The sequence below is a fragment of the Microcebus murinus genome, chromosome 4, assembly GCF_040939455.1.
Source record: "Microcebus murinus isolate Inina chromosome 4, M.murinus_Inina_mat1.0, whole genome shotgun sequence".
NCBI classification, from domain to species: Eukaryota; Metazoa; Chordata; class Mammalia; order Primates; family Cheirogaleidae; genus Microcebus; species Microcebus murinus.
The window spans coordinates 71,739,216-71,751,621 of NC_134107.1; the positions used below are offsets into that span (position 1 = coordinate 71,739,216).

Genomic DNA, 12,406 nt, shown 5'->3' on the forward strand with positions numbered 1-12,406 from the left:
GAAAATGTCTGGTAGGTCCATTTGATTTAAAGTCTGGTTTAGGTACAGTGTTTCTTTGTTTACTTTCTGCTTTGATGATTTGTCAGCTCTGACAGTGGGAATGTTGAAGTCCTTAGCAATTATGATACTGCTATTTATTTCTTTGTTTAGCTATAGTAAAATTTGCTTTATGTATCTGGGATCTACTATGTCAGGTGCACATATATTTTGAATTGTTATGTCTTCTTGTTAAATTGCTCCCTTAACTATTATATAATGACCCTCTTTGTGTTTCTTTACCTTTGTTGATTTAAAGTCAATTTTATCTGATAAGAGAATGGCTATACCTGCTCTTTTTTGATTTCCATTTTCATGGAATTTTTTTTCTCATCCTTTCATGTTGAGTTTGGGAGCATCTTTGTGGTTTATATGTGTTTTGTGGAGACAAAAGATACTTGAATTGTGTTTTTTCATCTATTCACCCAGCATGTATATTTTGAGTGACACATTTAAACTGTTAACATTAAGAGATAGAATTGATATGTGGGATGCTGTCCTGTTCATCATCTAGGGTGGTATCTGGTCGCTTCATTTTCTCTCTTGTGCTATTGTTTTATAAGAGTTGTGAGTTTATCTTTTATGGGTGATTATACACTGGTATCTATTGTGCTGATACACGTATACAGCAATTGTAAGCATTTCCTGCAGGGCTGGTATGGTCATAACAAATTCCCACAGTGTTTGTCTGTCTGGAAATGACTTAATTTCTCCATCAAATGTGAAACTTAGTTTTATAGGATACAAAATTCTATGCTTGCGGTTGTACTACTTAAGAAGATTGAAGATGAGGCCCCACTCCCTTCTGGCTTGTAAGGTTCCACTGAGAAGTCTGCTGTTAGTCTGATTAATTTTCCTTTATAGTTCAGTAGTTGCTTATGTATAGATGCTTATAGAATTTTTTCATATTTTTGACTTTGGACACATTGATTACTATGTGTCTTGGAAATGTCTTGTTTGGTATGAATCTTTCCAGAATTTGATGAACTTCTTGTATCTGTATATCTGAATTTCTGGTGTTAGCAGGGGAGTTTTCCTCGATTATTTCCTCAAGTGTATTTTGCATGCTTTTCACTCTTTTTTCTTCTCCCTTGGAGATATCTATAATTTGTATGTTAGTTTGCTTCACATAGTTCTTTATCTATCTAAGTGGCTGCTCCACCTTTTTTGTTCTTCTCTGTCTTTTTAAATGACTGAGTTAGCTCAAAAGCCTGTTTTCAAGCTCTGAGATTCTTTCTTCTCCTTGGTTTAGTCTGTTGCTGATGCTTTCTGCTGTGTTTTTTATATTTCCTAAATTACTTTTTCACTTTTTTTTTACTCTCTATTTTATTCTTTCTTATGTTGTCTAACTCTTTAGTGACTTTTCATTAATTCCCTGAAATTTTTGTTTTTTGGCATCTTTTTGTTGGTTTTCAACTTTCTCTTCAATTCCATTATCTTATTTGCCATGCATATTCTAAATTCCATTTCTGTCATTTCAGCAATTTCCTTGTGGATGGAGTCTACACTATAGCTCAAGTGTGATTCTTTCTGGGTGCCAAAGCCTTTGCTTTTTTATGTTACCAGGGTTATTTTGCTGGTTTTTCCTCATCTAGCTTCTCTTTTCTTAGTTGTGGTTTAATAGGATTGCAGGGCACTTGTTATCCTTTGCTGGGAACTTTCCTGTTTAGTTGAAGAGGAGGGCCTTACATGCAGCATTTATGACATGCTCTGGAGTGTTGACCCATGTAGTGAAGGGGCAGGTGCAGTGAGAGCTGTTCTGAACAACTGTTCTGTTCTGACCCATTCCCCTATGATTGCCTCAAGTCAGTGCTGGATGATCTTCATGTGGAATGGAGGGTTGTTCCCCAGCTTATTGTTGGGAGTTCATGTTGGGGACTGAATATGACCTTCTCTAGTGTGGTTGTTTTGGGGGATTTCTCTGGCTGGGGCCACGCAATGGAGGTGACAGTGGCAGGTGGGTGAGTCTATTTAGGCAGTGCTCATGGATGATTGGACTGTGGGCATTTGCCTGAACCAGATCTAACATTAATGTCTGCTCAGGGCTGGGGGTCCTAGGTGAAGTGTTGGGCCTTGAAGAGGTTCCACTGGCCCAGCAGCAGTGGCAGAGACTTAATTGTAGTGTCTTAGGGTCTAGGCTCAACTCTGGAATCTTGGGTATAGTGTCGCAGGCCTGGTGGGGCCTTGGAGCTACAGGGGCAGAGCTTGAGGCTCAGGCTCAGCAAGAGCTTCAGAGTTAATCTGGGGATTATGGGGGCAGAACCACACCAATGGAGGGATATTCCACCAGTGTGAAGACTGCTAGTGCCCAGTTGCACAGTCAGGGGTTTTTCTCTGTGGCCCAGCAACTCTGGAGATGGGCTGGAGCTACTGGTTGGCCAATGTTCTCCTGTGCCACGTAGGTCCTGCTGAGATAGTTGCCCCAGGCTTCCCAGGTGGTGCCTATGGCATCTGAGATTCCTCCTCTGCTCAGATCCCTTGCATGGGGAGAGGATGCTCAGCCCATGGTCTCAGGACATAGTATGGGGAAGTATCTGTTCTGTCTGCTCTCTCTCTGCCTGGTGGGGGTGATGCAAAGGCTACTGCTGGAAAGGTAAGTCTCAAGCAGAGCTAGCACTGTACACCGGAGTGATAGAATGGCGTCAACTGCAGAAATCAAGGATTGGTAGTCATCAGATTTCTGTTGCACCTGCTCTCTGGTGCAGTGTCTCTGCATAGACTCTGAACAGCTCCCCAATCAGCCCAAAGGTCTGCAGTGGAGGAGGGAGATCCCTCACAGCTGGAGCAGCCTGCAACTTTTATTCCTCTCCTCCAAAGCGATGCCTCCTTGGACTGCTCCTATTCTGCTGTCTTCCTCTCCCCTCAGCTGTGTGAATTGTATTTGGACCCCCACCTTAATCTCTGAGATGGTGGGTGGTGCTTGTAAGAACTGGCAATGCTCTGTGTGATTGAGTCAGTAGATGCTGCAATGGTCTGTACAGTTGTTCTCCCTGTCAGAAGTTGGTACTTGCAGGAAAGACCCAACTACAGAACTATTCTTTGATGCCTATAATGGGCTTCTAGCCCCTGAGAAGAAGCACTTGAATGCCTCAGGCAGTGAACTTAGCCCTGGAGTTCAGGGGATTACTTGTTCTCTGCTACAGTAAAGGTGGGTGGAAGAGCCAGACTGGGTGGGTCTAGATCAGGCCAGTCTGCCTTCAGGCTCCACAGAAGTAAGTCCTGGAACTGTCTGAGCAAGGGTCAAAGGTTAGGTCCCAGGCCCCAGGGGAAAAGTCCAGAGAAGGGGGCAGAAATGGCCCCATCAAACCAGAAACTCTGCTCATGGGGAAGGGGCCATCTGAATTCACCTACTGCCTATTGAGAGTGACTTTTGCCTCCCCTGCTCCACCTGCGGACCTACCACAGTCCAAAGGTGCAGTTTTCCTGCAGGGGGAGGATGTTTGCTCCTCTAGTTTGCTGTGGCTTGGACCTACAGTGTACTCTTCTGTCTGTTCTGCCCATGTGGGCCCCTCTGCCTCTTGAGTTTAGTTCTCAGTTCTCCCCTCTGTGCTCCCAAGCAACCCAGTAGAGCCCTGGGGGTACAGGATCCAGATTGCATGCTTGTCTCCCTGGTGGGCATCTCTGGGAGTGTCAGCAGGCAGGGAACTCCCAGACTGAGCACCCCCAGGTCCACTGCAAGGTCCTCAAGGGGAAAGGTGTGGGCCCCTCTCTCTGTGGAAACCTCAGGCTGGAGGGCGCACCAGCAGAGTGCAGGGGCTGCTTTTGAATGCCTCAGTTCAATAGCTCCTCTCAGCTGCAGTGGGCGGGGGAGGAATGAGGAAGGAAAAACATCTGAATGGAAGATAGTTGGCACTCCAGTTCTTCCGGTCCCTCTCCCTGGACATTCCCACAGGGAATGTCCAAATTCTGGGATCACACAAGTTCTCCGGGATCCACCACAATCTGGTCAAGAGTTGGGAACTGTCTGTGTGGGAACAGAGGATGTGAAAACTGAAGGGCTGGAGCTCCCTAGGGCAGAGAAAGGGGTGGTATGGGCAGAGAAGCAGTATGGCATCCTCCTTCTTGGCTTGCAGCTGCGGCCATGGGGGCCAATCCCTAAGGGGCTGGAAGTCCAATGCTTTATTTTCAAGAGGGTCCCATTTCAATGGTTGCAGAAGCACTGGGGCTCGTGAGGGTGCAAAATCTCCCTATCTGCTCGGCAGCCGGCTGACTACCGGTGGTGTGTAAAAAGAAGAAATGAAACCCCACCTACCACCTTTACTGGGCTCTGAGGAGCTTCTCCTGGCTTGATCTTTGCCCCTTCTATTGGCTTTCTTTTTTCTTTCTTTTTTTTTTTTTTTTTTTTGAGACAGAATCTCACTTTGTTGCCCAGGCTAGAGTGAGTGCCTTGGCCTCAGCCTAGCTCACAGCAACCTCAATCTCCTGGGCTCAAGCGATCCTGCTGCCTCAGCCTTCCAAGTAGCTGGGACTACAGGCATGCACCACCATGCCCAGCTAATTTTTTTCTCTATATATTAGTTGGCCAATTAATTTCTTTCTATTTATAGTAGAGACGGGGTCTCGCTCTTGCTCAGGCTGGTTTCGAACTCCTGAGCTCAAACCATCCACCCGCCTCGGCCTCCCAGAGAGCTAGGATTACAGAAGTGAACCACCACACCCGGCCTCTATGGGCTTTTTAACTCTCTCTCTTTGTTTTAAAATTTTAGTGGTTGTTCAAGGGGTTATAATATGTACTGTTATCTTATTCTACTTAAAATAAATGTTGAGTCACTTAATGTAAAATATAAGAAACTTGTCCCTGAATAATGTCATACCCCTTTCCTTTATGCTATTATTTTCAAATATTTTATACCCACATACTTATAAACCCCACAAGCCCCACAATATAATATTTTAATTTTTGTTTTAAGCAGTCAGTTGTGTTCAGTGTGACATTGGCTCTCCATGTTTTCTCTGCCCAATTATGGTCAACCCCAGGCAGTAGCCAGGCCTCTTGAAGCTCAGTTCTTGATGGAGTCTCTAAACCAAGGGGCAGCAAACTTTTTATGTTAGGGGACATAGAATAAATATTTTAGGCTTTGATATGTACTCTAATACTCAACTCTGCCATTCAGGGGAAAAGCATCCTTAGTACCTAAATAAATGTGTGACTTGTGTTCCAAAAAACCCTACTTACATCAGACTCCATTTAGCCCCCAGGCCACAGTCTGCCAACAGGCAGCTCCAATAGGCAGCAGACTCCATTTAGCCCCCGACCATAGTCTGTCAACGCATGTTCTAGACCACTGATGGTAAATAGTAAGGGTCCATTTTTATTTTCTGTAATTCTGACATCTTTAGAGCTCTGAAAACCATATTTTTTTTCATAACTCACTTGGCAGCAAAACATGACCCTGTCTGAACTTATCTAGTGACAAAACATGATGAGAATGGCCTTTATCAAAAAGACCCCGAACAACAAATGCTGGCGTGGATGCGGAGAGAGAGGAACACTCCTACACTGCTGGTGGGACTGCAAACTGGTTCAACCTCTGTGGAAAGCAATATGGAGATACCTTAAAGCGATATAAGTGAATCTACCATTTGATCCAGCAATCCCATTACTGGGCATCTACCCAAAAGATCCAATGACACTCTACAAAAAAGACACCTGCACTCGAATGTTTATAGCAGCACAATTCATAATTGCAAGGCTGTGGAAACAGCCCAAGTGCCCATCAATCCAAGAATGGATTAATAAAATGTGGTATATGTATACCATGGAGTACTATTCAGCTCTAAGAAACAACGGTGATATAGCACATCTTATATTTTCCTGGTTAGAGCTGGAACCCATACTACTAAGTGAAGTATCCCAAGAAAGGAAAAACAAGCACCACATATACTCACCAGCAACTGGTATTAAATGAGAAGCACCTAAGTGGACACATAGGTACTACAGTAATAGGGTATTGGGCAGGGGGGTGGGGGGTGGGTATATACATACATAATGAGTGAGATGTGCACCGTCTGGGGGATGGTCATGCTGGAGACTAAGACTTGTGGGGGGAGGGGAGGAAAGGGCATTTATTGAAACCTTAAAATCTGTACCCCCATCATATGCCAAAATAAAAACAACAACAACAACAACAAAAATGACCTGAACTATCATGAGGCTATTTATAGTCTAGTTATCACAATAGTATGAATATTCATATGTTTTCCTGCAGAAATATTAATGTGTTGATTAAGAAGTGCTGCTATACATCATGTCAGGAGCATTATAGGATGGTATAAGCTTTTTTAAATTAAAAAATTCTGGATTCTATACCTGGCACCACAGTTTTCATTAAAGAATTGTGGATTAATAGTAGTCTAATAACATGAGAAGTTTAAAACAATGATTAAAATGTACTCTCCAGTGAACTGCAAATGCATATGCCAAAATAAGCTGCCATCTCTCAGCTTCCTCTGTTTAGGATCTTCCTCTTGTGACCCTGGAATTTTTGGGGAATCCCTAATCGCCCCAGGCTCCACTGGTTCCTCACCCAGCTGGGAATGTCTTTGATCCAGCAGAGCAGTAACTTTCAATCTGCAAACATAACAACCTAAGTCCGACAGATAAAAAAAAATAGTGTTTCTTTTTTTGTTTGTTTTTGTTTTAAATTTTATTCCAGTGGATTGACAGACTGTTGTATAAATTTAGGAGTTGAAACCCAGATACTGAGTTAGAATCTTAACTCTGTCTAGTAGAATCTTAACTCTGTCTACTAGATTGTGAGCAAGTCATTTAACCTTGTGAACCTCAGTTTCTTCATCGAGAAAAAAGAATAATAGCATTATGTACCTTATAGAATTAAAAAGTAGAGTGTTTAGCTTAGTGTTTGACTCAGAATGCACATGCAAGGAATGTAAGTTAAATTTTTTGGTAAATAGTACAGAATTAGTTGGAAAAACAAAAAGCTGCAAACTACCTTTTCCGGAGTCTGGCCCTTGTCCTCAGAGGTCAAAACTCTGATCATTTATTAATTGGTTAATGTAATACCCAAACTTAGTAGTGCATGGATAGACCTAAACAGCTATGTATTGTCAGAAATTGTTTGCAAAATTTTATGTGTACTGTTCTTGGAAGAATATCTATGAATTTTATCTGGGGATTCATGTTCCCAAAAGGTTCAGAATTAGTAGCCTGAAAGTAATCCGTTACAGTGTATTTGGAGGATTATGAATGAGGCAGCAATGTTCTCTGCCTGATTAATTAAAGTTTCCTATTGGAATACAGCTGGACCAACTGAGACATTTCCTCACTCTCTGGTTCGTGGAATGGCTTGGGTACATGGCTTAAAAACTCCTGAACTGGTAGAGCTGCAGTCACCAAAGTCTGTCATCAAGTGCCAAACTGATGTCAGTGCTCCAGAGATGCACACGGGAATAATAAATCCATGTACAGATATCATAGCCTAGGCCTTGACCTGATCCTAAAGACTGAGCTCATTCATCAACCTGCCCTCTGAAGATTTAAAACAAATGTGAAGTTTTCTTTGGCCCTGAGATAATACTTGTATTTTTTTTTTTTTTCTTCATGGATATACTGAACAGCCAAACAGTAAAACAACAACATGTGAAAAGTCAGCTTATCTTGACAAACAGCTTGACTGGAACAATACTCTTCAAGTCTCTAGAAGAGAGAAAATATCTAGGTTTTAGCTTGGCTGTATGACCTGAAAACAGCTATCACTTAGAATTCTAGCATGTGGGATAGTAATAACTCCATCGGGGCCAACCTCCATCTCATCTCAGAATATAGAAATATGCTAAACCAACGTTGCTGGGAGAATGTATAGGTACACGGGGTGTGAGTTGTGGAAAGACTCATGAGACCTTCTCTTGGAAGGGTCAACTGCAAACAGAGTTTATCTCCAAGCATAGCTATTAAGTATAAGCTGTTACTGGGAGAGCACATGGGGTTTTGCAGTGGGAGACCAAAAGACCCTGATTGTTCTGATGCAAAGAAGAGTGAAGATCCACCCCTGCTCCAACTCAGAATATCGTTGCGATGACATTATCCCTTATAGATAAAAAGTCTCCCATGTAGAGTCACCTAAGAATTTGAAGTAGGAAATAGATTTGAATTCTGCTAAGTTCTGGGTACATAGTTATTTCTCTGGAGGCTGACTTATAATTATAAGTTCATATTTCTCAGGCTTCTCTCTATAAAAATAATGCAAGGTGAAATTTCAGAGAAAAGGGCAATTTAGTCCTCAAAAAGCAAGAAAGTACTCCAGCTGGAGAATAATAAAATAAAATATGACTTTATAATTCACTGTAGGTACAGCAAACACTATAATAGCACCTCAGCCCTATTTCTGGATCACCAGAAGTTGAATTGTTCTTGCTTCAGAATAGTTCTGTGCTCCAAGAAGATAACAAAGTACAGAGAAGAACATGACAAGCATGTTCAGAGAAATCACAGAGATGGCCTTTGTTTATCTCTGAGTTTAGGTCTCTGAAATGTGATAATGATGTCAAAAGCACATTTTAGACACCAGGATCAGTTCTTTTCCCTGGCCACAGGAAGTGGGGCTTTGTCTCTCTTTCTTTGCTCACTTTAGGGTGTCAGGGCTAGCCAAACATGGGCAGGAAGTCTAGATCACCACAGAGGAGAGAAATCTCAGGATCAAGAGCTGGCTATTGTTCAGGCTCTATTATCTAGAGAAGAACTGTAACAATACCTTCCTGGAGAGTCTCCATTCTCATCGAATAGGATCATATCTCCAGAAACTCCAGTAAAATTGGTTTTCATCAGGGAGTCCAAAAGTTTCCGTCCATCAATTGGCTTCATTGCATCACAGAGTCCTGCGTAGCCTGGGCAGAGGGACATCTGCATGTTGTGGAGCCCGTAGGCCATGGAATAGATTGCGTTGATCACAAATCCCATTTTGGAATCTTGGACATGATGTGTTCTCAGGGTTAGAGAACCTGTTGGGAAACAAATTAGGGATTAACGTTGAAATTTAATTTACTGTAGCTACATCCATGGATCCTGAATAATTAAAGAATGCACCAAAACAATTTTATCAGAGTTAGAACCAGAGGCAATGCTAAGAAATAGGTGCCAATGTAGTCTGCCTAATAATTGTCTTTTATATTTAGATTTTTCTTCCAAAACCCTGAAAAAAGGATCTGAATTGCCAACAGTAGCAAGATTCACTTCCTTCAGTAATAAAACAATGGATGTGAATTTGGGATAGCACTATATTTCTGTACCACAAAATTTATCTTAAGGGCAGATGAATTTTCCTAGTGTCATCTGTGATAATATACCTTTTTGGTTCAGAAATCCTCAACAAATCTCCAGTTTCCAAACTATTAAGTCCTCCTAGCTAAGCAAACTAGATTCTGTGCAATCTGGCATCAATTTACCTATTTAGATTTATCACCCACCACTTCTAATCTCAAAGCATATGCTCTACATAAACTGGCCTATTTTGAAGGTATGAAGTATAATATAACATTTAAACTCCATTAATTAATTAGCTAATTAACTTAATAAACATTTATTGGAGTCAGAGTATACATAAAGCTATGTGATTGATCATCTAGGGAAAGACAAAGATGAATTGGACATGGATTTTTCACTTAAGAATGTTGTCTAATAACAGAGATAAATTATGTAAGTACAGTGTAGGGTAGAAAGTGATAAATCTGTAGCACATGTGGAGTTAAAATCTATAAAGGCCCAAAGGAGGGAGAGAGCTCCCTTCCAATGGAAAGCCCTTGAGAACATTTCATTAAAGAAGTAACATTTGTTATCAGTGATTGATTTGACAAATATGGTCTGAGTGCCTGTTATTTGTATCTGCTCACAATTTGCTCCAAGTGATGGACATAATGTTGAACAAGATAGACATGATTCTTGCTCTCATTTACTTAGAGTCTAGAAGGCAGATGGGCATCTAAGCAGGCAATTACAGTGTAGTTTGCTAAGGGCTGAAGCAGGACTGAATCATGAATCAGACCCAGAAGCTCATTGAAGCTGGGTGTCAGCTGGATGAAGGTGGAGGGAAGAGTAGTGCAAGCATGTTTGAAAGGTTGCAGATGAGATAGAGCATGATATGTTTGAGAAAATTCAAGAAAGTCATAATGGCCAGAACATGGAGTGGGAGGTAGGAGAATGGGGAGAAGTGAAATGGTAGAGGAAGGCAAAAATGCTTAAGCCACATTAAGATTTCTATACTTAAGAGGATTGGGATCCATTGAAGTGTTTAAGCTAGGGAAGGACACGATCAGATTTCTATTTTCGGAAGATCAATCTGGCTACACTGTGAAGAAAGGTTTAAAGGACTGTGGGAGTGGAGTCAGGAAGCCCATTAAGAGAGGATGCAGTAATTCTAGTAACAGGCGAAAATGGCTTTGCATAGGGTAGACGCTGTGGTTCTGGACAAGAGTGTTTAGGAAGCAGAATCTACTCTCAGGCCTGGTGACTGAAGGATGGATAGGATTGAGACATACAGGAAGACTGTGGTAAGAAGTTGAAAGGAAAGCTGAAGTAAACCCAGAGTTTGTCATTTGAAAAAAAACGTTTTATTTAAGAGAGATAAAAAAGGAACTCTTCAAAAGATAGCAGCATACATGCTTTCTGACTTCTCGAACTGTAGAGGCATATTATCACCCTTCTTGATTGCTGCCTAAAATCCTGATACCTTATTTCCCCTATTAGAGAGGTTCTGTAGGGAAATAAACATAGTTCATCCTGACATAATCATAAGATAAGAAATCCTGCTTCCATCTCAGGACTAGACACTGGCCCCTGGCTACTTCCCAGATAAATCTTACAATTTATTTCCTTCTCCACACAGACTCAGTTCATAATTTCCACATTTCGCCTCACACCATTTTTCTGATTGCTAAGTTAAACACTTTGGAGTTACTTTTCACTCTTTTCCTTCATACCACCACAACTATTATTTAATCTATCTTCAAAATATATCTGGAATTAGACTACTTCACACCAAATATACCTTTACCAAATTCAAGATATATGTTCTCCTGTTTGGATTACAGCAATAGCCTTCTAACTGGTCTCTCTCTTTCTGTGTGTGCCTATCCTCCCCTACTTCAGCCTGTTTTCAACAGAATAGCCAGAATAATTTCCTTAAACATTAAGTCAAATCATGATACTTCTATGATCAAACTTTCCAGTGACTGCCTTATTAATCAAAAAACATCCAAAGTCCTTGCAGTGGTCTTGAATGACATTCAGGAGTCCACCCCATGGCCTTCCATCCCTATTCCTCTGACTCCATCTCCTAATATTCTTCAGTTCAATTATTCTAGTCTTCTAGACACACTGACCTTCTCCTGGATCCTTGCACATGTGAGGTGTGCTCCTTCCCCCAGACCCTGGTACTAGCTGATTCTTCTACCTGAAATCCTCCACCCACAAGATCTACACAGAACAGTACTCCAGGTGTTCTTGAGACTGACCAAGCTTTTCTCCCTTTCTCACATGTAGTTCTCAAGAATAACCATAGAATGTGCTGGGAATGTAACATCCTGAGATAGAAAGGAACTGGCTGGAACAGCCTGGGCTCTGTTTCAGTCCTCCCAGAACAGAATGTCCTTCAACACTTTACCCCAGTGATTCACGCAACCCCAGGATGAGTGGGCTGTTTCCCAGGGTCCCTCATCTGTGATGCAAGTGTGTTACATTCAGGTGACACCCCATACACTCCAGACAGCTTTCTGAGCTTGGAGGGGGGGGGTTGGTGCTCACAATGAATCCTAGGCTTCTATTGTCCTTTTTCACCTATCTGTAAGAAATTAAATCTGCTTCATGTAACTGTTGCATATGAGTGCGTTCTGTCTCACCAGACCCAGACAAGTTGGTAACTAGTACAGAGTGAGCCTGCTTCACAACCTGCAGAGCCTGTTTCCTTCCCAGTTCAAGTCTTTACTCAGGTGTCACCCCGTCTGGAGGCCACCTCGGGACATTGCATTACATCCCAACTATATTGCATTTCAACTACCCCTCCCCCATACACTTCCTATTTTCTTTGCAAACATTATTTTCCTCTTATCACCATGTAACATATTATATTACATATTTTATATCTTTATCTTGCTTATTGTCTGTCTCAACCACTCATTGAGGACAGGGATTTATTTTTCTGTTTAATTCACTACTAAGTGCCTAGAACAATGCTTAGCACATAGTAGGTCCCGAATAAATATCTGTTGAATGAATTAAAGGACTGTTTCTTCTAACTAGAGCATCCTTTCTATTTTTGTTTTCTCCCCAATCTTATGTTAACACTAATTGTAACCATTTTTAAGGTTCCAAGAGCAGTTCCTTCATGAAGACAATCATGATTGCAGATACTAAAATTAA

At 41.6% G+C, this 12,406-nt stretch overlaps 1 protein-coding gene across 4 annotated transcripts in view; it reads right to left on the reverse strand.

Annotated features, from left to right (window-relative positions):
* GRM5 (glutamate metabotropic receptor 5) overlaps window positions 1–12,406 on the reverse strand; it is a 489,232-nt gene that overhangs the window by 97,546 nt on the left and 379,280 nt on the right. For all 4 annotated transcript variants that reach the window (XM_076002410.1, XM_012745155.3, XM_012745156.3 and 1 more), the window contains exon 5: window positions 8,748–8,994. In XM_076002410.1, the coding sequence (XP_075858525.1) occupies window positions 8,748–8,994 (247 nt within the window). The remainder of the gene's footprint in view (window positions 1–8,747; window positions 8,995–12,406) is intronic.